Raw genomic sequence first — 26,439 nt, 5'->3', positions numbered from 1 at the left:
CGCCTATTTCTTCAAAATGATTTTAAATAAAGACTCGAATGCAAAATTTTCTTAAATAAAGCATTTTTATAAAAAAGTGATTTTTTTTATAGTAATCTAACATAGCCAAAAAGTATACAATAAGTAGATTTAAATACCTCAAATAAAATTAGAGGGGGCATCTAATGGTGCCCCCCCCATTAGATCCTGGTTGCGTCTGTGTAGGGGAAGATGACTAAAAGCCCCACCACTTTTCAAAAGCCAATTATATTTATATGATTGTTAGTAGGACGAGTCAGACGGCCATACTCATCAAAGGAATTTAATAAATATTTGCCATTTCACGATAGTTATCTAATTCTTCTAAAAGAGTCAGGCTATTAAGTTCGATCTATCTAATTTATAATATTGCACCCAGATATAGGTAAGTATTAGGTTTATATTTATAAAAATGAATTTATGTAAATTATTTCATTATAAATCATCAACCCAGGTTGCTTGTCAATCAAATTGTTAAAAATTTGGTCTTAAATAGTCGCGTATTCATTGCCTTTCTAATATTTCGACTCGAGTATATTTCTATGTGTCTTGAAAATATCAGAAATGTCAAAGCATCAAGGTAAATTTTATTATTAAATATAAAATTATCTATATTGTATTATTACCAATCAAATTCTCTTTTCTTTAGAACATGGAAAATAATATTTGAATAATATTGAAAACAAGTTAAGAGTCTAGTTTAAATATATATAATGCTAAATGTTTTCCCGTATAAATATAGATCCTATCCTAATTATTTTCTAATCTAAACTGTTTTTAAATATAAATATATATTCCTTTGTTTCATATTAGGGGTAAGCTGTGATTCATGCCATAAAAATAATTTTCAAGGAAAACGCTATAAATGCTTAATTTGCTATGATTATGATTTGTGCTCTGATTGTTACAGAGAAAATTTACTTCTGCGACAAATTTTAAATAATGATCACATAAATATTGATACAGACTCAAATATTCATAAAGAATCAAAAAAAATAAATAAATTACCAAAGTTAAACAATGAAACTGTAAAATCTCATGATTTATTAGCATCTGATGAAGATTTAATCCACCTTGAAGGTAATAGAGAGATAAATCAATTAATTAATTTATTTGAAAATTCTTCAACTTCCACTGATGGAGATGATACAATAGCATTTTCATCATCTTTAAATAGTGAGTTAGATGATGATGAAATAGATTTTCTTAATTCAAGGATTATTAAAACTAGCATTAATGATAGCAATGTTCAACATTTAAATAAATCAAATTTACATAACAAATCTAATGACAGCAATAATAGATTATACCAACAATTCCAATCAAGAATCAAGAAAGGCCTTAAAAAGCAAGATCATTCTCAATCCTTTTCAAATTCAAATGAAAGGAAAGAAAATAAAGAAAGTGGGATAAATAATAAAAAGTTATCAATCCAAACAAATGATTTATTTTCAAATACCAGTTCATCATCCCATGGCCATGATCCAAGTCATCCAATGCAATGTATTTTGACAATTACTGACTATGGTTAGAACAAAATTTTATTGTTATAAATTTTTTTCTTTTTTAACAAGAAATATATATTTAAATTAGGGTTGTGCCAATTTTAAACATCAGATAGATATGGGCTGATATTTAGCATTATTAAAAAATATTGGATTGGGCCAATATTTAAAAAGACTGATCATAATTAATTTAAACAATTTGGTAATGTTTTAAAAAAAAATCAAATTATTTAGAGTAGCTAAATTATTTATTGCAACAAGAAAATGATTTAAAAACATCTAGTAAGTCACATTTAGCTAGTGTTATTAAGCAACTTACTTTAGCTGATTCAGCTTAAGATATAGCTAAGTAAATAATTTAGCTTGGATATATTTTCTACTGATAGCAGAAAGGTTTGGACATTTGTTGGCAAAATTTTCAGGTTTTGGTAATGTTACCTTGGCTAAAAAATTATTTAACCTTATAAATCAGCAAAATTGAGCCATTTAACATGCCATAAATATTGCCCATATTTTAAATGAAGTGATTAACTTTTGGAGAATAAAACTAAACAAAATGTACACTTAATCATTTGTAAAATTGGTTAAATTAGATGGCAAATAAATATCAATCTAAATATCAGTTATTGCATTGGTTTTATAGTAATATAGGGAAAATTGGATTTGATTAATGAAAAATTACTTATATAAATAAGTGATTTATCAATAAAAATATTTTATATACTTTTAGAATTGCAATTGAATAGAATATAAACTATAACTGTTCATTATAATATATTTAAATGATATATGTTATAGTTAGACATGTGCGCCGACAGCATTTTCGGCGGCGGCGTTTCTTTTTTTAAAATGATCGGCTGGCGGCGGCGAATCGATTTAGACGCCGCCACAAAAATCGGCGGCGGCGCGGCGGCGTCAAATATTTTTCTAACTTAAATTTTTTTAAGTAAATTTATAAATTCATTGGAAACACTTTTAAAATAAAATTTATACTTTATTATGTTTATAACTATAATTTAATGATTTTATTAAGTTATAATTATCATGAATAAATATTATTTTATTAATATTTAAAGGACATAATAATGATCTTTTAGAGTTCAGAGTGAGCCCAGCTATAGAAAATACACGCTCGCTGGGTGTGCTTGTAGCTGGAACGCACAGGACCTTTCTAGCTAATATTGAAAGTTTAGGAAGATCCAATGCTCTTATCTTCCAAAAATCTAAGACATCTTTTATCTCCAAATTATAAGGCGAAAATAATGAATAACACTCTTTTTCTAAACTATTTAAATAGTGTTGTTGTTCCAGGTTATTGTTTTGAATAGATGAATGCTTCGTAGCCAATGACTTAAGATAATCGAGTTTTGAAGCAACTTCCGTCGTTTTACATTCGTTTAATTCGTCCGTGTAAGACCGTAGAGAGGTAGCGTGTTGACATAAAAATTCAACCGGAGTAATATTTTTTTCCTTTAAATATTCATTTACTATGTTTATTGATTGAAAACGAGGATCCAAAAGTGCTCCTAACACCTAAGTAAAAAAAATAAAAGAAAGAATAATGTATAAAAAATAATTTATGTATTTTAAAATACTACCTGAAGATCGGTTATTGGAAATCTATGATCAAATTTAGTAAGCATATTTTGTTTAAGGGATGCTATGGGTGGACTATCATTTTCTTTTACAATTAAATGATTTTTAATTTCATTACGAAATAATAAGGCTAAATTTATAGTAACTCCTTTTTGGACAGATAAAAATTCAACAGTTTGTTTAAAGGTTTTAAGAAAATTTAAAAGTTCATGCACCAAGTCCCAATCGGAGTTAAATAATTTGAGATCCGGTTTCTCCATTCTATTTAATAGAATATTTATAGGATTTTTGTTATTGCCAGTCACACTTTCCAGCATTATTAAAATAAAATACTATGCCAACGTGTAGGCACATTTAATTTTAAGGTTTTATGTTTTTTCTCATATGATTTTTGATTTTCATTATCATCATCATACCCCAAACGATCTTCATAAAAAGGATCATTATCATCCAAATCTAAAATATCCGATGTATATGATAATTCAAAACATTTATTTTCTATATCTTTTATATTTTCAAAATCCGCTGTTTTGAATCTTAAGGCAACTATAACTTCTCTAACTTTTTTAATGAGATTTTCAATTTTATTAACTTTTTTTTATTCCATCGACTGTCACTAGATTATGTAATCCATGCCCCAAACATAAATGATGGTCATATTCTCCTAGACGAACACTTTTCTTTACATTGGGTCCTGCATCCGTAACCATTTGAATTTTCTTGGACCATAAATCAAATTCATTTTCAACTTTTTCTATTTCGGAAAGAATAGTTTCAGCGGTATGTTTTTGGGTGACATGATGTGTCGCCAATGTATAAAATACAATATTAAAATTATTATCTATTTCGTGAAAAGTAAAGGTGATATAATTTCGCCGTCTATATTTGTCTGTCCACATATCAAAAGTTATAGCACAAAATTTAGGACCTACATTAATTTTTCTAATCCACTCCGGCTAAGTGTAGTTCTGTCAGGTAATTCTTTGGCATCTGAAATAATGTCATATTTCTACATAATAAAAATTTAATAATAAAAATATTATGCCATAAAAAAATTTTAAATGTGGGATGTTATAAAATAATTAAATATCTTAACAAATAAAAATTAAGATTGCCCTATAAAAAATTATAATGATTTTACAAATAACCTTTAGAAAATCTTGCATTCCAGTATTATTTATAGAAGAGAATGGCATTAAATCCTTGCAACACATGAGAACATAATTCCTTACCAGAATCCATTTTTTATATTTTATAGGGTCAGTTGTATCTTTTACAATGGGTTTGAAAAATAACTTTAAATTTTGTTTAGATATTTCTTCTTTACATGATAAATCATGTTTGTCAAGTAAATGTTTTATTATATTTGATGTGCTGATATTTTTTGAAAAAGATTTGATTGGATAACTAATTAAAAAATTTACTAATATTTATAAAATAATCAAAAAATTTACTCTGAAAATGAAGAATTATTTTCATCCTCACCATCTTTATCAAGTGCTATTTGCAATCATATATTACAAAAGACTTTATCTGTAGCAACACTGGTTCTCTTATTATTTGTGTCAGTTTTTAATATTAAGGATCCAAAATGTTTCCATGTAAAAGAAGGTTTTGCTTGCAAGGATATACTATATTTTGTTACATAGTATTGCAATGCTGCATCCATTATAATTGTTTTAGTCCTGGTATTTTTATATATGTTATAATGGCAACAAAATAAAAATCATTAAATAAAATTTCTATTATGATAAAAAATAAATTTTATATAACGAGTTGTAAATTATTTGAATCAAAATAAAAGAATAAAATATAGATTTACCTTTTCAAATTTAATGTCCTAATCTTATTTTATCTAGCACGTTGGTCACAAACCTACCCAAAGTGAGCGAATAAGGATTGTTACAAATAAAATTTATAGCAAATAATATTTATTAATTTTAAAAAATAAAATCGCATTTTTTAATAATTCAAAAAATATTTAATATTTTTCTTATATTCATAAATAATATATAAAATAAATAATAAAAAATATGTATCACGCCGCCACGCCGCCGAATTTTTACACCGGCGGCGGCGTGTTGAGCGCCGACAATTTTTTGGCGCGCGGCGTCGGCGTGGTCAAAATCATCGGCGGCGGCGCATTTGACCGGCGGCGCACATGTCTAGTTATAGTATAGTTAAATTATAGATGTTATTAGTGATCTTCAAAGTTTGGCCCGGCCCGTTTATTTAAAATAATCGGGTTCGGCCAGGCCAGGCCTAATATTTTTAAAAAAAATTCGGGCTGGGTCGGAATTTGAATTTTTTTTAAAATATATCTAAATTTATCAATTTTATATTGAATTTATTATGTAAAATAAAAATATTTGATTTTATTTATTGAAACTAAACGACATATAACATATGTTTTTTATTTTGAGTAATTATAAAATTAATTTCTATATTAAAATAAATTCAGGCCAGACCGGTAAATTTTTTTTAAAAAAATTCGGATTCGAGCCGGGCCGGCAAAACTTTTTTAAAAAAATTTCGGGTTTGGGCCGGGCCGTCAAAACTTTTTTTAAAAAAAATTTCGGGCCGGGCTTTAAAGATTAAGCCCGATGCAGATCACTTGATGTTATACTAATAAAAAGTATATTAAAAATTAAAACCATTGGTATCTTTACAGAATACTAAATTAGATATGATTCAATATCGGATCGGATCGGCGTCTAAAAAGTGGTATCGGTACACCACTAAGTATAGATTTGTTGCTTTTTTATTTTTAAACCTTTGAGTGTAAATGTCTAAAATTTCAAAGTGTAATATAGAAATTTGTGAGATATACCAGTTATAAAATTGGGGTAGACTATGCCCCATCTTACAACTCAGGAGTTAAAAAATACAGTAGAGCATTTTTACATATAAAATGAATTTATGCTATTTTTAGCTAATAGATATGGATTATATCAAAGGCTAATACCTGCAGAGTAGTGTTGTTAAAAAGCCCGATTCTGGTCGATTTTTAAAAACGGACTTATTAAGATTATAACCAAAATAATATTGTGTAAGCCTGGTGTGGTGATTTTACTCATAGATGGCCTAAAGATGCGGGCTACTTGCTAAATCTTAAGGTTTACACAATAATATTTTGGCTAAAATCTTAATCAGGCCGTTTTTAAAAATCGACCAGAATCGGGCTTTTTAACAACACTACTGCAGAGGTCCAATTATAAGGTGATCTAGATGTTGAAAAAGATCCCCTTTGCTGGTAAAGAGATGTACATTACCTTGAATACAACAGCCGATACCTTATGCATAAGCACGAAATTATAATTTAAAATAAGTCATATAAAATGACTATATTATAGGCATATATTAAGTAGGAATTATTAAATAAAAATTAAAGCCGAATATTGACACTATATTTTATTTTTAAACTTAATTTATTATTTCATGATGTTTATGCATTGGCGATTGCCAAATGCTGGTATCAGGCCAGTTTGGAACCTTTTTAATTGGAGAGCCAATAGTTTATTTTGAGTGGCCAATATCTTTTTGACACAGAAATAATTTTGATATTTTTATTGAAAATGTATAAATGCAAATAACAATTCCGATTTTAATTAACATTATTGAATTAAAAGCCAAGTTTTGGTTTATTATTTTTTTCATGAACCATTAGCACTAAATTTTATTTTCATCGATTTTCTGGTGCCGAATAAAACTCTAATGACTGTAATTCATCATCAAAAGTATCATTTAATCCCTCAATGATAAATGCTACTGAAAAGAATTTGTATAATTCTTTTAAAGGCAATATGAGATATTTTTCTTTCACACATAATATTAATAATATTTTTTAAAATCTTCTATCTCTTTTCGCTAATTCAGACGCTAATAATTCATTTGCGATTTTCATATCGTGCATTCCCTCCACTCCCTTGGCTACACGACTTTATTTGTTTTTTAAATATATTTTTACTAAACTTATAAAATGTAGATAATGAAATAAAAATAATAATTTCTAAAATATAAGCCCGTTTTGCTAATTTTGCCAAAATATATTTTAAATCCACCTGCCTGAACATTTATAAATATTTTAACCCTCATCCGCCTAACTTAATTTTTTGACCCCTATGTTTTGGCAATGTGAGGACTAAACCTCGCCCGTTCCAGGCTTCTAAATTGTACCATGATATTTACTTTAATAGATATTTGTTTCCCATCTTGAATAACTTTTTTATATTGATTTGTAATTTTCTTTTTTGTATCATAAATCCATAATCTCTTACTATTTGATTTCTATTTCATAGGATTTTGTTTTGTCCAAAAACTTGAAATCAAAATAACGCCTTCGGGTCTCGAAGTATTTAATTCTTATTTTTTTTATATTATGGATTCCCTATCACTATTTTAAAAAATATCTTAGATCTTAAATACGGTGGTTGAGCCTTGAGGCTTAAACCCATCATTTCAGCTAAAAATCAGCCAAATTACAAAAATGATTTACAGCCTATAAAGCTTGGTAGAAGAAGCGATTTTATCAATCGATCGATTTTTAATGGTAGATCGATGGACCACGCTTCTCCCTTGGGATTTTGGTGGAATTCTGTATACAAACGAAGGTATACGTAACTAAAGCAGTGTTGAAATTTTAGTATCCTGGCTCTTATATTTTTGGGGATGGGTCAAAGTATAAAAAAATGACCTATTTTTATACTTATCGACTGTCATTCAAATTTAAGATTTACTAAATACTACAAAACTAGAAATATTGATTTTAATGGCAAAATAAAGTTTATGCGTTTTTAATGTGGCGGTCCATTCAACCCCATCTTAAAGTTTAACATTCTTTTTAAAAAATTGAGTGATTCCTATTTTTATAAAAGTTAATTCATTCTATATCTGTATAAAAAAAATTGGAATACCAATTTTTCGCTTTCTTAGGGATAATTTATAAAAAACAAAAGATTTTTTTTATTCAATAGACAACAATGTATTAATTGCTCGAATATTATTTAAAATTATATATATATATAATATTTTTAAATAAAAAAATCTACACCACATATTTATGCAAAATTTTAAATTTTTCAAAAATTTTAATAACAATTCGGAAGTTGGATGGTTAGAAAATTATTTTTGGGTAAGGTATAGAGTTTTCTGCAATGAGGGGACATAAGCGGGCAAGCTGGCGAGTTAAGCAAAATTTTAGATAAATGGGCAGGCGGAAGATGGATTTTGAAAAATCACTGGCGGGCGTGCTAGTGGGTTAAATTTTTATAAAAACAAGGACGGAACGACGTTCGGGTTAATCCCCCCATTACCATATTATGGTATAATACAATATAATTTACTGAATATTTTCTTACCAATAAAAATTAGAATATTACATAAATTTATGATGTAGGATCTTTACCATAATAGGAATATTAAATAAAAACATTTTAAATAATATTAGATTTGGAACAATTAATTACATATTTTGCTATGATAATATTCTTGGTTTTTTAGTGATTCTATCGATTTTTACAGTGAAGGCGAAAATTTGATTTTCCAATTTTTTTTATCCAGTTAAATTTTATATAAAAATAGGCGGAATTTATTAATTTTTACAAGAATTTTAAACTTTAGTTAAAATAAATAGAATGTGTACACTTTATTTTGAAATTAGAATCATTATTTTTAATTCTGTAGTTTTTAGTATTCAATTGAATGAAAATTGATAAGCATTTCAAACAATTTTTTTATACTTTGACCCTTGATATCTCTAAAAATATAAAAGTTATTACTAAAATTAGAACATTGCTATAGTTAGTAGTACCTTATTTTATATAAAACATTTCAACAAATACCAAGGAGTGCCGTGAAAATCATGTTTTTTTGATCGATTTTATTTAAAAACCTTGAATCGACATTTTTTTTACGAAACTATTAACGAAAAAACATAAAAATGTTTATATTTTATCAATAAAATTTACAATACATTTAGTGTTGTATATTAAATTATCATTGTCCAAGAGTCACGTCAAATACTATGCTATATTACCTTTATAGCATCGAGTTTCGGGGGATAATCTACTGTTTTTTTAAAAAAATATGAAATATTTAAGCACGGCCAAGCCAAAAGTTTAAATATGAAAATCCAGCCCAGACTGAAGTTTTTATAATTGTTAATTACCTTTTAATAAAAATTAATTTTTCAATATACCAATCAGTACAGTACAGCCAGACTTTTTTAAAAAAATGTCTTAGCTCAATTAGGAGAAGGAGACGCAAAATGAATCTAAATTTAAAAAACTGCGGTATTAGTCATTAGTATCGTTACTGGCCGATATTCGATGTACATCTCTAATTAAGACTTATGTTCCTAGTGGTAGTTAAAAAAATATTCGCTTCAATATTATTACTACAAGAAATTATTAATAACAACATTCGTTATAATTTTTATCAGTTTGAAATAATTTTCAAAATAGAAAAAAATCTTCAAAGATTTTTCATCTCTGAAGATTCTTTTTGTTTTGAGAAAGCTCAAGCAGGATTTTCTGCTCAAAATTTTCGAACCGCGTTTTTATTACTATAAAAAAATTTCATTCGGTTTTAAAATAATACTGTCAAGATATTTGTTATGGTAGTGAATCATCGGCTCGGCACGCTCAATCTTTCGTTTGCCCATTTTGCGCTAGATTAGGCTTCTCCGAAAAACAATTATACGAACACATTGTCAAAGAACATCCCAAATCGAAAAGGGAAATTGTAAATTTATTTTGTTTTGACAGCATTATTTAACATCACATCAATTTAAATTCCTACATATTTAGGCTAATTTATGATAAATTTTTTTTTCATCCAATAGTGGAACTTTTATTTACAAAATATGCCTGATTATTGCTTATAAATACAAATTATAACTTGCCAGCCATTTTATCATATTTTAAAGCCACAAACCTTGCTCGAACTAAGCAAAATGAACTACCTTTTTGCGAATTAAAATCCTCGCAATATATGTTAATTTAATGTAATTTATTGGCTTAACTTATTTTTTGCTTGCTTTGATAGACGAAATTGGTAGATTTCTTTTAGTTTGAGCCAGTGCATAATTAATTTTTAATACATATCTTATTTCTGTCAGAGGTAAAGTAATGTATTAATATTCCTGTTCTTTTCTCTCTTTCGTGGTTCCTTATATTTTATAAACCATCTGTTATAACTTAATCTTTCTTTAAAATTTCATGATTAAAAATTAAATGGATAAAATATGCAATATATATGTCGTAATTTTTAAAGGGATCATGACTATCCGGGATCTTCACGGGATTTAAAGTTAAAGGATAAAGAACTATACGGTATTATTACTGGGGCAAAGATTGACCTCCAGTTGAATAAATCTTTTGATTAGCTATCGAATGATTACCTATTCTAGACATATCTTATATCATAAGGCTAAAAAAAACAAAATTGAAAATTATAAACGCAACGAAACTCGTGGAAAACGCTTTAAAATAATATTCCTCTTTATCACGATTAAAACGTGATAATCCCGTATTATCATTCCTTAATTATCAACCCTAATTTTTTAGTTATCCCTTTAAATCCCTTGAAGATCCCGGATAGTCATGATCCCTTTAAAAATTACGACATATATAAGCGATAAATATTAATTATATAAAAACAAATCTAAGAGTTTGTTCTTCTTTTAATGTGAATCTTGATATTTGCTCTTCATATTCTTAGCAAATATTTTATTTAACAAAAATAGTCCTTTTTTTAAAAAATATCTAATATAAATAATAATTCATTTATTAATCAACCCAAGATTATATTTATACATGAATCACACTTAAAAATGCTTGGATGATCAACTTATGCTTTTTAAAATTCAATTCCTTAATTTCATAAAAGCTCGTGATAATTGTTGAGGTATTACTAACCTCAAAATTCAAAAGTTATATATATTACACCGGCAATGTACGTTATCAGGTAATATTTAGTAGCGCGCTATATAAATAATTTAAGGTTGGAGAATAATAGTAAAATATTTTGCTGAGCATATTTTTTTTTAAATTCAGATTTTTATGAAAATGTATACTGGCAGATGTAAAATACTTATTTTATAAATTTCAGACAATTTATTTATAAACTTTTGAATTATTTTTAATTTATATAAACTACACAAAAATACACCTATTTCAACCGAGCAACACACATTAAAAAATCGCTTGTTTTTTTTCTTATGGTTTTCACTTATATTTTTTATAATTAAACCTTTGTTTTTCTAGGTGTGTCCCATTTGCGCCGGAAATTCAGGTAGAGATCCACACTGCACGACTGACGATTTTCCGACACATTTCAATCTCGAACACAAATCAATTTCCAGAGATATCATATCCTTTTTTAAAATACTTTTTGATTTTATTTTTTAAATTTTTTTTTTATTCTTTTATTCATTTCAGACACTTTACTTTTTTTTCTCAATATTTATTTCTTATTCTTATTAAGATGGTAAATAATACATAGCTATTCTCCGAATTTAAAAAATTATTTAAGCCATCATTATTTATAAAAGGTTTTGTTTTTTAACCAAATCAAATCTTCCATATACACAAAATGTAAAGATTGAAGGCTGTAATAATTAATCATAATAAAATATTTTTTCATATTAATTTAAAAAAATTTTTTAGCTTATAAAAGAATATCTTAATAACAAAACATTTTGTTTCATTTTTTCACTTAAAAAGTTGATGAATATTATGTATATTTTTTTAAAATTTGTCAAACGATATTTAAGTAACAATTATTTTATTACCAGTTTAAAAATTTTTAAGATTTTTTACCCATTTTTTAAGTAGAGAATTTTTAAAGATCCCAAAATTGATGATTTTTTAAAGAACAAAATAAAAATAAATTTTTTATAAGATTTCATCATGAAGGATTTACGTGTAAAAATCGCAAAAGATTATTTACAAAAAAAATTTGGAATTTAGGTAAATGATCAAAAATGATTCTGAAATAAATGATTAAATCTTTTAATTTAATGGGGAAAAAACTTATAAGATTTTTTAAAGATTTACCATATACTTGCTACTAAGTGGTGTGAAACGGCTCGATTTAGCCGATTTTATATTAAGATTTTGTCCAGAATGATAATACGCAAGTCTCGAGATTTCTTTAATGGATGTCCAATTTTGCCATCTATGAGCAAATTCTTTAGGCTTACATAATATTTTACGACTATATGCCAACTGTTTTTAAAAATTGAACCGTTTAACAACACTACCTGCCTCAATGTAACACCGTATTTTTATTTTATATAACATTTTAAAATAATAAAAATATGGGGTCAATTTTTTTATAGTGAACTTGGATGTTTTAATACTATATTTTATGTATATAAAACTTTATGATATATATTTTACTCCAATCTTTTCACATATGGTAAATTGTAAAGCGGAACGTGATTCAATTAGGAAAAACGATCAAATGAAGTTTAATTAATTATAATGATATTTTTTATTATGATCTATCTTTAAACAGAAGTTTGAAAAAAATGCTCAATAATTTGAACAAAAACTTTGGAGATTGATATTTGAATTCAATTAAAAAAAAATTTTTTGAAGATTTTTTTCAAACTCTGTTAGAAAATACAGTAAACATATCAAATTTGAGCTGATAATTCGGGCAACTCTTTGATTTGACCAAAATTTGTCTCAATCAAATTCTTATAACTACTATTAGAAAATAATAAATTGAGCAACTGTCTAAGCCGGGCAAAAATCCTTCCCTTGGTACCCAAATTAGAAATGTTTTACTGTAAGATATTTTTTGAGATCAAATAGTATTGTTCCACATTATGTGGAGAGTTTGGAGAATAATCAAGAAAAACGGTTGAAATATTTGATAGGGTTCTAGTTAGAATAATTTAAAAAATAGACTATGAGTGTAATTCAACTATCTAGAAGTTTGTTTCAAAATTTACTTGTAATGAAAGGATTTATAAATATTGAAACATGCCTTACCTTTTAATTTCACGATAATTTTGATAATGTGCTAGAATATCCAAAGAGCATTGAAGTTGGCCTTTTTACTGAGGGAGTTAATAATTCTTCACTGGAATTTTTTTGATAAAAGATGTAGGTTCATATTTTCAAATAATATTTTATTCATAATGTATACCCTTTTTAAAACCTACAAAAACCCTTAACTCTTATAATTTATTGGGGTTCTTACGGAGAAAACGGCAGCTCAGTCTTGCCTCCCCCTGTGCCTACTTCTACTACATCTTCCCATCACCCCTCTACAACACTTCATCATTCACCTCTGACCCCTCAGACTGACTCTAAGCGTCGCCCCATCGGACCGCCCGCTCCTTTAAGAAGAGCTGGAGCTTTAAGACGTGCTGTTGGCCCTACTCCCTCAGTCAGAGACGCCACTCCCTTTGCTTCCTTACTGGCTTACATTGACGCTGGAGCTTCAAATAATACGAGGGAAAGCTTAAGAAATATAGGTGGAAATTTGCAAATTTTAACGAACGATTTAGTAGGAAGGAGAGAAAGAGGTAGATTGGGGGAAAGAGATGCCTTGGATTTGATATGGAGCGCAGCTGCGGATGGAGCTCTAGAATTTTCAACCCTGGTTAACGATAACGATGAAGATTTTGATATTGATAATAATATTGGAGTATGTTTATGATTATTTGTTTTTTTTATCATAAAAATACTTACACTACCTTTTTATTGTAAATAGTTTTTGATTAAATCTTGTGCATATTTATTCTAATGTTTTTATACAATTAATAAGTAAGGTTTGGAACAAATTTACTTGCTTAAACTATGAAATGAATATTTAAGTTTATGTGGCTGATAAGAAAAATAACATATAATTTTAATTTATAGAAATTGCTTCTTAATACTTTTTAAGTTCTATTCTCATTTTTATAAGAAAACTGCTAAATCTTTTTAAATTCAACTAAATTCTCCATACTAGGCCACATTTAAATTTTATAAAATACAACTCTTTCTTATCAAAATACTTAAAAGCCTTCGTCTCCGCCATTGACCACCGCTCGTACACACCATCACCCTAAACGTCTCAATGAACTCCTATTTCAAACCCGAACCCCACCTCGGAATATGCTTTCTCCCATTGCAAATCCTAAAGCCGTGCTCTCCAACTCATTATCATCCCACGAATTGCTTTCAATAACAAATGATACGAATGATTTAAATGGTAAAAAAATTACCCGTCACATTTTTATTAACAAATATTATTTTATCATTTTAAAAGTATATTGGCCTATTTATATTCAAATTAATTTTTTAAATTTTTATTTTTTTTTGCCAATTATCCTTAATTTTAATTTTATAAAACAGATGAATATGAAAATTAAATTGTTATAAGCATTACCTAATACATCACGGACATCCAACCGTAAATAACTTTTTAAAAATTTATTGGCCACATAACTGGTTTATACCAAAGTCTTAGATAAGACGCAAACTTAGGATATATATTTTTATTGAACCGGTTTACAACCAGTTACTAAGGGCTATACTATTTCATTAATATTTAACACCTGAATTAACCTTATATCCTTTTACAAGACCAAGAACCTAAATCTAATGAAGCTTTATTTATCGGACACCGAACCATTATTTTATACATTTATTAATTTTTGCTGAAAATTAATATTTAACGAAATTATCCTCTTAGATGTGTATATAAAATAAGAGCATTCAACAAAGGGAGGGGGGGGGGTGAATAAATTTAAATAATTTACAATATCTAATTTAAGAAAAGAGGAAGTTCCGATAATTTAAGATTAAGAAAAAGGAGGTAAAATAAGATTTTTTAAAAAAAAATCGATTAATAATTATATTGAATTGTTCTGATCTTTTCTACAGATAATTCAGTCTTAATCAATAACATACAAGAACCATCGCTCTATGATTATTATTATTATGACTACGATGACGTTGCGGAGGTAGACGAGAACGATTCTCAGGATGAACAAGAGGATCCATCTCAAGAAGGTTACGAAATTCAAGAAGAAGAAACCGAGGAGGAAATGGGAAGTGATGGAGTCGAAGAAAGAAAGAGAAAGAAGGGAATGTCTGAGATACCGATAGGGGGAGTAGCACAAATAAATGATGAGAACAAGGATTCCGGTGGGGTGCAAAGTTCGGAGACCAACGTTGGACTAGGTTCTTTTAAAAAAATTAATGTTAAAAATATTTGGGCAACTTTTTAAAATATGAAACAAAATTGAATTCTTAGTGTTGTGTTAAAATTTTTATATTTTTAACTTTCATCTTCAAACAAATTTCTTACGACAAAACAATTAGCAGAACTAATTGTAATCCTGAGTTAGCATAAATAGGTTTAAAAATATAATATTATAATAGCTATCCTAATTTATGATAGAGCAAGTTATCTTAACGATTATTTAATTTAAAAAAAAACTAACTTCATAGACTTTCAAAAATGAATACGAATCGAATAGCACATTATTTGATCGAATAATTTACTATTCATATTCGTACATAATATTTAATATTCGTATTCGATTCAAATAAACCGGGTTTTTAATTATTACAATATTTAATTCATATGAAAATATATTTACGAAATATTTTTTTAAATTTTTTTGCACTATTATCTTATTCATCTCATCAATAAAATTTATTGTTAGCTCTAAAAGGGTACCTGAGCTGAGCGTATACAAAAAATATCAGTGAAAATTCTTACTAATATTTTTGGAAAATATTTTCTTTTTACAAACTGTTATTTTTCTGTAATGATATTTTATATGATAAATTTCTTATCCTTTGAATTTGCAGTTTTAAATATATTTATGAAGAGTTTTAATTTTATGATGATAGTTTTTATAGATAACATGAGAATACACTGTTTGAGAAAGGAGCAGAGAATATGGTAACTTACAATTCGAATAGTGCTAAAAGTACAGTTTATTAGTTGTAGTGAGGAGATGTGTTATATAGTGAAAAATGTGAAAATTATACCTTAGGAGCAGGCGCACACGCAGGAATTTGCTGTGGTGGGGGGGGGGGTAATTATTTAAGATAAAATTATTATTTAAAAATTAAAGCACAAATTTATTAGGACTGATAACTATTTCGAATACACAATAAAAAAATTAAATACATAAACCGGCATATAAAAAACTATACTATAAAATAAATGTGAATTAAAAAATATTAAATTTATATAACCGGCGGCATATGAAAAACTATAAAATAAATGACCCAAAATAGAAATTTAAATTTTTTGGGCCTTTAAAATTTATATTTAAAATATTAAAAAAATTTAAATGTTAGAAATATAAATTAATACACAAGTTTCTTAGGAATAATTGTATTTTATATGTAATTACTTATAAAGGTTGGTTTTATAGTCAAAACAATTGGTATCTTTATTTTAATTCTTTTCTATATTTAGTATTTTATAATTATGTAATTTAAATTCTAATATTATGCAATTAGATTAACCTCGATAATATAATAGGAAAGTTATAAAATTGTATGAGAAATATAATATTCAAATAGCTTTAAATATAAACTTTTAAAATATATAAGACAATAAAATATAATAGTTGGGAAGGCTTTTGTGGAAGTAATATCTGCAGATTGGTAAGTGCTGCCTAATAAATTAAAAACTGTTCATTTATTTGGCTTAAAATTTATCTAAGAGAGGGATTAAGAAATTTATTTTACAATACCCTTCTACTGACCCTATATTAATGTTGGGACTATGAGCTTGCCTTGCTTCAAGTCGAGGAAGGAAAATATTAAACTCTTGACTCAACAATAACATTTAAAATATGAAATTCTTCACCAAAATTACCCCTAATTTCCTTGAGTTCTAATAAAATGCTCTCCGCTATTCTCATCGCCTCAATCAAGTCAATGTCATGTTTTTGAAAAGTATTAAATAGTTGTATAATTAAATAATTTATTAATACATTCTAATGAAAAAAAAAATTGGTATAAGTATTGAATTCAATAATTTACTTGCTTCTGAGGAATCTCTTTCAGGCCATTGTGATATTTCATTAAAAGCATTAATAATCGGCTCTTCTAACTCCATAAAAGCTGTTACTGCTTGATGGCGAAATCTCGTTGGACAAGCTTTTTGCAATTTCTTTATCCTTGTTGTATAAGGAGTTTCAGAAATAATTCTGTTTAAAATATTTTGTCACTTGGGGTATTCTATTAATGCAGAATCTGCTAATGTTTTAAATTTTACAAGACCACGAAAATTACCTTCATTATCATTAATATTAAAATTTAGCTTTCTGAATCCAAATGGCCACGTAACGCTAGTTCCTACAATCCACAATATAGAATGACCTCAATAGTTAGTTTGATCTTACATCTATTTTCTTTTGCTATTTTAATCCTATTTTTGTCAATATGTGATAAAATTAGAATCATATCCCCACTTTGAATTAATTTGAAGAAATCATCAGTTCACAGCTCTTGTGATAATTTATTTCTTGATAATTGTCAAAGAAATCTCCAGCATCTTTGTACTTGTTTAATAAACTCTTAACAAGACTGTTAAGCGTAACTAAATTTCTTCCAGCATATTTTGGGCCAAACAGGACACATATCTTGCAATAAGCTTCATTATCTCGGATAGAGTATGCTAGCCATAACCATCTACTAAAATAGCGGTTTTGAAATTTTAACTTTCGATTAGCACATAAAGTTTATGAATATTGAAAATTGAGGGGTGGAATATTAATATACTGTTAAATAAAATATTTATATCATAGGTATCTTTAATACCTTCTTAAGAAGTATATGTCTTTCTTTTAGGCTAAAAAGTTATAAAATTATTTGTACTTTTTTGTAAGATGTCTAAGATTTTCATCATGATCAATATGTTTGAAAAAATTTCTTATGTCCATAATTATTTTTTGACTAGAAATTTGAAATAGATGAATATTATGCCACTAGAAATTTGAAAATAATAAATAAATTTTACGCCAAGGAAAACTTGAAATCTAAATTAATTGATAAACTAACTTAGTTAATGAATGTGATACATAAATGTAATTAAATATATATTTAAAAAGAAAGAGATAGGAATAAATATTATAAATTAATATAGACAATAATATTTTTGAAAAATATACCCGCCATCTGCATTTATATGGCTAGGGGGAGGGGGCCACGCTTTCTTAGGAGTTTATTGAGCAGAACCGAACAAATAGAAAGCTATTAATATCTGGCTGAAAGCAATGATTGTGGATGGATAAAAGGGCTGCATAGGTGCGGCATAGTTTTGGAATTAGCTAATACTATGTACACGAAAAGATGTTACAAAAGATGGCACGATAGTTAAGAGCATTTGCAAAATACCTGGAGTGCGCGGAAGAAAGGGGAAATATATCCTAGATTGCAAAGCAGTTGTTGAAAAAGGGTAAGATGTTGTAGATGTAAAATGTCTAGAAAATATGGAAAGAAAAACCGAGATAGATAATAACAGAATTAAAAATGTTTAGAAGACTTACACGGAAAAAATATTGAAGAGAATGAATGGGATAATGATGATAACTGCGCAAAGGTAGAAGGACCTGGCTGTACATTTGGAAAACAATAAATTAAGAAAGCAATAGAAAAAAAGAAAAAAATAGAAGGTTTGATGACTAGAGAAGTGAATAAGGGAATAAACAAACAATCAAATGCAGTTAAGGTTTTTACACGTGGGAAAGGTACAACAGATGCAATTTTTGTGGTGAGACAAATTCAGAAAAGTATCTAAGAAACATTATGCGTTTATTGACTTAGAAGGTGTTTAACAGAGTGCCTTGCGAGGTTATTAGGTGGACCCTGAGAAAATAAGTAGTAGAAGGATGGTTGATTACTTCAGTGATTACAATATATGCGGCACACAAATCGTGGTCTGGACGAATGATAGAGATAATGAAACCTTGGACTACATTAAAACTCCGTTCTGAGCTCACTATTATTTATCATAAGACGTGATGGATAGAGATAAATGGCACATCTATTTTGTATGAACTTTTTATGTAATAATTCATCACAAAATAAATTTACTAAAAAAATGAATTGTATATTTTTTAATTATAATTTTATTAGGATTTAAAATATTGATTTATGGATAAAAAATTTCTAATAAAATTTAAATAAAAAAATATTGGTTATTATTTATAATATCGTTTATTAAATTAAGATAAAAGAAAGCCAAGGAGAACAAAAAAAGTTGGTAAAACTCCTAAATCAGACATATCTTCGCAACTAGATTCCGATTATAGTTTGGACGATGAAATGACATGGCCATCGATTAATAACAATTATCAGGGTATTATAATAATAATCAGAGTGTCTAACCTCGAAAATCAAACCGAACATATTTGATTTAATAATTTGAACCGAATCTTTTTTAAAATTTTTTTTTAAAGAAGCTAACCGAACACAATTTTAAACAGGGCATATAACTTTTTTATATAATTTAATATTTTTTATATTGTAATCTTATCTCTTTAACATATTTATATCTATGCGTTATTTATTTTAATTGTTTTGTGTTTTTTTAAAGCTATGTAATATATTTTATCACGAATAATTTAATATATAATTATAATTATAAAAAGAAAAAATATAGCAGTATTTAAAAAAATGAGGCATATTAGGTTATTTTATATATACCTCTCTTGCCAATTCTCTATTTTTGAAAATTAAATCAAGGGATATAAAGCTTAAAAAAATAACGCATTCAGTTTATGTCTATATCTTGATTTCCAATATCAAGTAATATGATTAGATGGAGAAAATGACTATGTTAGAAAATATCTTATACAAACTTGCCATCTAATTGGGACACTTGACGATAAATATAAGATGATAGACACGTCATATCTTTCCCTTAGTTCAAATCAAAAGAATTATCCCTACCCCGAAAATCAAAACATATCACACAATACAAACAAATCAATAGGTGCCAGTATAAATTATTTAACGGCATCGAATAAATTGATAAAAAACTGGAAGGAAGAAACTTAGAGCAACCCAAACTATCCATTAGCAACGATAGCCATGTCTGTGCTAGCTACACAGGTTTTTTTCAAGAGAGAATTTTCAATTTTGAAATATATTCCATCATCTCAGTGTACAAGATTAGACAAAGATATATTGATATTTTAATTATACATTCTTTGTAATCATAATTTTATATCAAATAAAAATTGGCAATTTTAGGTTAATTTTAAAATCTGTTTTATTCCTCTATATTTATCATTAATTAATATTAAGATTATTTATAATGCTATTATGGGTACCTTATATAAAAAAATTCATTAAAGGTTTTAGAACCTTAACTGCTGCACCTTATAAAATTTATTATATTAACTTGAACTGAGCCGAAACCTTATAATTTTATCTTTCTGGAACCTTAATCTAACCTAACTTCTATGCCAAAAGCACCTGCCAACCATGATATTTATTTGACATCGATTAGAGTCAATAAGAAAGGGCAAAAGAATTCTCAGTGTACATCTAAAGTATTTTTTCTATTTAACCAAAATTATTCATTTGAGCATATCCTAAAAGAAATAGAATTTTTAGCACGTTCTAAACAATAAGAGGAAATTCTCGATTGAAATATTTTTTTCCCCAAAAATCAGGACTGTTATAAATAATTTGAAAGGCTCAGATTAAAAATCTTTGGAACTAAAAACTCTTAACGCCTTGCCTGGTCTATCTTTATTCAAATCCAATAAAATTAATCTATGAACAACATTTACTAAAATAAGTTATTAATCTCAAACAGGGGTAGGGTAGAAGCAGAGTTGTTAAAGTAGATCGCTACAGGTAGCGCGCTCTCTTTTTTGGTAGCTATAGCTAATAGCGCACTATTTTTTTCAAATTTTATTTTTTAGCTCTTTCCATTTTTTGCAAAAAATATAATAAATATAACTATAAACATTGAAAATTTAAATATAATATCATAATTAATTATAATTTTTATTATTTAATTATGAAATTTATATTTTTTATTATCAATTTGTAATTTATATTTACAATTTATATTATGAACTTAAATCATATTTAAAATGTCATCCCAAATAGATATCCAAATCGATGTATGTGAGTCAGGCAATTATGATATTAATGAAATGGAAGTAGAAGAAAATGTTCTTGATAACAATAATACAAAATTTTCATTTCCAAAATTTGAAAATATTTTCAAATTAATGTAAAAACAAAAGGTGACAAATTTATTTGTTCAAACTGTAAAAAAATACATCCTTAAATAAATCTAGAAGCTATAACCTCAAAAATATATAAAGGTAATTGTCATTTTTGAATTCTAATACTATTTTTATTTTGTAAGAATATTCATGCTAACAGTTTTAAAGATATAGAAAAATATCTTAATAATTTTGGTATACGGGAGACTACATTCAAAAAGACCAATTTAATTCAAGCTAAATTGATTAATATTTCACATACCAATATTTATCAGAGGCTAATAAAGTTATTGTCTATTTTATCATGATACAGTTCATCCAATGTCATTGGTTGATACCATCATTTACCCTGATAATTAAAATTATCCCCTAGTACAACAAGAGTTAACTAACAAAGATGCCTTAGTTAGAATCATAAAAACGACTTCCATTGTTAACTTTTTAAAAATAAAGTATACTAATATAATTGAAAATCCCCTAGCTCGTTAAATCTAAAAATATAAATGAGTATTTTTGATAATTTTTTTTTATATTAAAAATATGCATATAAAATTAAATACTGTCTTGCGCTCAAATGCTAGTGTTGAGAGATTATTTAGTAAATCGAAACTTATACTCCTTGATCGTCGCTCTAGACTTGGGGATAATAGTATTGAAATGATTTTATTATTAAAATGCAAATAAATAAATAAAAAATGAATATTATCATAAATAGTTATTTTTATTACATAAATTTTTTTATAATCATAACTAATCATATTTGAATATTTATAAATGATGATTTTATGTATTATATACTTTATAAGCAAAATAAAACAAATTTTTTTATAAAAAGTAGCTAATAGTGTGCTACTTTTTTTGACAAATAGTGATAGCGGTAGCGCGCTACTTTAAAAGTAGGGTTTAACAACTCTGGGTAGAGGCCTTCAATAAACTGATTTTTAAACCACCCTTCAAGTGTTTTTCAAAACTCTGCTCATGTTTTTTGAGAAAAAAACTACCTAACCCGCTTAACCATTTATTTAAAAATTTTGTTTGGCCCCCTCACCCATTTTATAAAAATTTTTGATTGATTCGTTTAGCTCTATTTATTTATTTTGATATATTCTTAATTAAACATACAAAATATTTAATGTTATAAAATAAAACATTTAATCTTTTAAGAATTTGAACCCGTCCATCTTATTCCACCTGAAATCGACTGTCCATTTTAAAAAGGGGAAATAAAAAAAAATGATTTTATATATAAAAATAAAATTACAAGTTTTTTTGGTATTTTTTTAGAAATGCTAAATGCATTTGAAATAAAAAACATAAAATTGTAAAAATTTCTGAAGCGATTAAGTATATCTTCTGATAAACTCAATAAAAAAAATAAAAATTTGTGATTTTTTTTAGCTCTAAGATATTTAATTCTATTTAGTTTGAGTTTTTATTCTGAATGAAATAATATAAGTCATAATTCTTATAAAAACTGGTATAGTTTAAAATGCAATGAGATTTTTTTATAATTATTATGATAGAATTACATCCAATATTACAATCTTGAAAATCAATTTTATTTTATGTTATTGTGGCGAATTATTTTACAATCCAATATTTATAATATTTAAAAAAAATTTAAAATCATCTGCATAGGTAACACATCTTTCGATTATTTGAACATTGGTCAACAGCAAAATTTACAAAAATTGGTAAAAAAATAAATAAAATATACATAGTATTTTTTAAATCTAATAATCAGAGAGCAATTATATATTTAAATAAAAATTAATAAATTATTATTATAAACCTATCTATAAAATATTTCGTTTAAAAAATAAATGAACATTTTATTGAACGGATTTCTCTTAACGAGGGTAAACTTTCATGCTTATTAAAAATTTTTAAATCTTTTTTTTTAAATATTCAAACAAAAATTTCAATAAAAAATATATGTAAAAAGCAAAACGATATGACTAGAACTTTTAAAGCTCTGGCCAATGCAAACTTTTCTTCACCGTTGGGCAACGTTCAAACACTCTTCAATGGCGCGAATGATATGGAAAGATTAGAAACAGGATTAAAAAATGAATCTGATAAAGAATCCACCATTTCCCTTTATAGCAATACTGTACTATCGACTAATCTTTTTAAACCTGAAAGCGAATTTCTTAGTGTTAAGTAATAAATTTATAATCTCAATCGATCTACCCATTTATGTATTTCTGTTTTTCAATTAATTTTTACAATTTTTTTAAAAACACAAGCATACTGCAAAACGAATTGAACCGATTTCAGCTTTCAAGTATCCCCATCGATAAAACAAACATTATTCATCATAATCAATCCAGTACGAAAAATGCAAAAAAAATTGCAAACAAAAACTGCCCTTTGAATAGAACCCGTAACCTAGCCTCGAGGTGCAAAATTGCTAAAAGAGTTCTTTATACTTCTCTAACATTACCCATCGATAATTTAGTTATAAAACAATCGAACAATTCTTTGCACATAAAAAACCCTCAAGATCAAAGCGTTCATCTAATTGATAAAAATGCCTTAGTTGTCAAACAAAAACGATCATTATCTACACATGCCATATTAAATAATAATCTTAGAAATTACAACCCTCTTCCCTCTATTCCACCTCCACAATCACCTTTCAAAAGCGGTAGATCCACTTCTCTGAACAGCTCTGGTGGAAGTGGGCCCTATCGTAGCAATAGGATTGGATGGAAGCCTAGGGGTCCAGACCAACCTGTCTTATTAAACCCAGTTTCCATTCATTATAACTACCCTGCTATCACTTCTTACAATAAAAATTTTAAAAGAGATATTGACTTCCAACCATCAACATTGCCATTTAAAAATAAACAAAGTTTGGTTGTTAAAAAGAGTAATAACAGTCACCAAAATGATAATGTGATTAGAAGTTCACCTTGCAGAGTTTTGAAAGTTTCCTCTTGTGTCAGTAAAAATACTACCATTTCTAATGGTGGGGAAGTTTCTGATACAATGATTGTTAGCAATACCAATAATAAAAATAATGAAACATCTACAACTCATGACATAAATGGCAATGAATCACCATCTACTAGTCAAAACTTATGAGCACAAAAATATTATTATAGTATTACAATATTATATTTACGACAAAATTATTAATAACCATTCTATTTTTATTTTTTGCATGTTGACATATTACAGCAAAATTTTTTATTGTACATTTTGCATTGAACAATACTCGAAGTTTAAATTTTTTATTTAAAAAAAGATGAACAAAAATACTTTTATTTTGACCCATTTTTTCAGCATAATTCTGTGATGCTTTATTATATATGTACCTTATTAAATTATAATTTTATTGACATCAGCATTTTCTCATCAAATTTATAAAAAGAATGTTATTGTAAGTTTGAATGCTTAAACTCTATTTATTTTATATTAAAAGTTTGAACCTTTTATATAGTAAAATTTTCTAGTACTAAAATATTATAAATATGTCATTTTATAGTAGATATATTACAACAGTTAATATAATTTAAATGCCAATGTTTTAAAGCTGAACCAAACTAATGGTGAAATATTTTATAAAATGCTGATTAATCACAAATGTGACTAATGTATATGGTGAATCATAATTAGATATTCACTTAAGTATTAACAATAAATCAATTTATATAAGTGCAACCATATTCTTAGCTCCAGAATTTAATAAAATAATCATTTCAATTATTTTAAATAAAATTCATTTATTAAAAAAAACACCTACAAATAAAAACATACTAGTTCGAAATTATTTTTTGAACAAAAATTTTGATAAATTTAAAATGTAGAGATTAAATGTGCAAATTAGTTTTTGGATTTATTTTCAATTTTCTTCAAATAATCATAAACTTCTTGTTCCATATGAATTAATCTTGGTTCTGAAAATTTATGCAATACAGTTTTATCGTAAAGTAAAACCAGTATTGAAATTCCAAAAGTTGCCACTGCGATCGTTCTCGCTCCCAATAAAAGAGGCCTAGAATGTTTTGAATATGATTTGGTCTTTATATATCCTTTATTAATAGGCTTAAATTCCATAAAATTAAATATTATTTATTAAGTTTATTATCGTTTTGCTCTTTATTTATTTTAATGATTTTTAAAACAGGTCTCCAAATATATATTCCACTAATTACACCACATATAATACACGGAATAGTGATGTAATATTTCATAAATAAATGTTTTCATGCATAATAGATTCATTGTTAATGCTTGGTGCTAAACAATGGCCGGTCTATGAATAGAAGAATCTAAAATCCTGACTTTAAATTCGGGAAAGATTCTTAAAAGTGTATAATCGCTCTTCTTTGGGAGTTTCTTAAAAAAATAATATAGATGCAATCCATAGTTTTTGATAGAGTTCGGAATACACACTTTTTATTTGGAAATCCCTATAAGTTGTAGCATATAAAATGTACAAAATTAAATTGACTATTTAATATCTTGCAGCATAAGCATTTGGATAAAAGTTCATCGTGTTGATAATTATATAACACATTTTTGATTAGGTTGCTTCCCATATTTTAAAAAAAATTATTTTTAGTTTTCACGATTAAGATTGCAAATAATTTTGTCATTGCTTGTTTATATATACATTAAATATTAAAGGTTATAAATTTATAAGATAAATCAAGAGAGTGGACACAATATATAGTTAAGAATTTTAAAATGATGTTTGTATATTTGCAAAAGTTGGGATTAATAAAAATAATTAATGAATAAATTATTAAAATTGCATTTTAATTTTATAGGAACTAAAAAAACTGAAAAGTTAGAATCTAGGTCCAAAAGATTTATCTCAGGATATATGCAATAAAGTTATTTCATTCAGATGAACAGATCATTTTGTTAATTCAAAACTTCAGCCCAATTTGAACATTTTTTAAATTTTAAAAAACCTATTATAGAGAGGGATCAAAGATCCATATCCAGCCAACAGCTTTTGCTGGGAGAAACAATGAAACAAATATAGTAATAGTTAACTCTTTGTATAAAATTTTGATTACTCACTTTTTAACATTATTACCTCTATTTGTATATTTTATATGATATTCTTATAGACTAACTGAT

At 26.7% G+C, this 26,439-nt stretch overlaps 1 protein-coding gene across 2 annotated transcripts; it reads left to right on the top strand.

The window, feature by feature from the left end:
* Positions 1-505: 505 nt before the first annotated feature.
* LOC135927520 (GATA zinc finger domain-containing protein 14-like) lies at positions 506-24,631 on the top strand. 2 transcript variants are annotated; one of them, XM_065463543.1, is made up of 11 exons: positions 506-598; positions 832-1,545; positions 9,724-9,860; positions 11,384-11,488; positions 13,332-13,781; positions 14,141-14,330; positions 15,005-15,304; positions 19,323-19,451; positions 22,978-23,033; positions 23,285-23,502; positions 23,589-24,629. In XM_065463543.1, exons 1-11 carry the CDS (start codon positions 583-585, stop codon positions 24,427-24,429), a joined length of 3,156 nt encoding a protein of 1,051 aa, XP_065319615.1. In that variant the 5' UTR covers positions 506-582; the 3' UTR covers positions 24,430-24,629. The 2 variants fall into 2 exon arrangements, with proteins under 2 accessions (XP_065319615.1, XP_065319617.1); XM_065463545.1 differs by lacking the exon at positions 19,323-19,451 and having other exon boundaries at positions 23,589-24,631.
* The last annotated feature ends 1,808 nt before the right edge of the window (positions 24,632-26,439 follow it).

This window comes from Gordionus sp. m RMFG-2023, chromosome 3 (assembly GCF_954871325.1).
Source record: "Gordionus sp. m RMFG-2023 chromosome 3, tfGorSpeb1-WG-v2, whole genome shotgun sequence".
In the NCBI taxonomy this organism is placed as follows: Eukaryota; Metazoa; Nematomorpha; class Gordioida; order Chordodea; family Parachordodidae; genus Gordionus; species Gordionus sp. m RMFG-2023.
Note: the sequence above shows the minus strand (reverse complement) of the source record. Positions and strands in the feature narration are given on the sequence as shown.

What these genes read in the sequence shown, in the direction of transcription:
- LOC135927520 (XM_065463543.1), top strand. An exon ending in ATATTGATAATAATATTGGA is followed by an intron (nt 13,782 to 14,140) that starts GTATGTTTATGA and finishes AATACTTAAAAG; the next exon opens with CCTTCGTCTCCGCCATTGAC. An exon ending in AGCGAATTTCTTAGTGTTAA is followed by an intron (nt 23,503 to 23,588) that starts GTAATAAATTTA and finishes TAAAAACACAAG; the next exon opens with CATACTGCAAAACGAATTGA.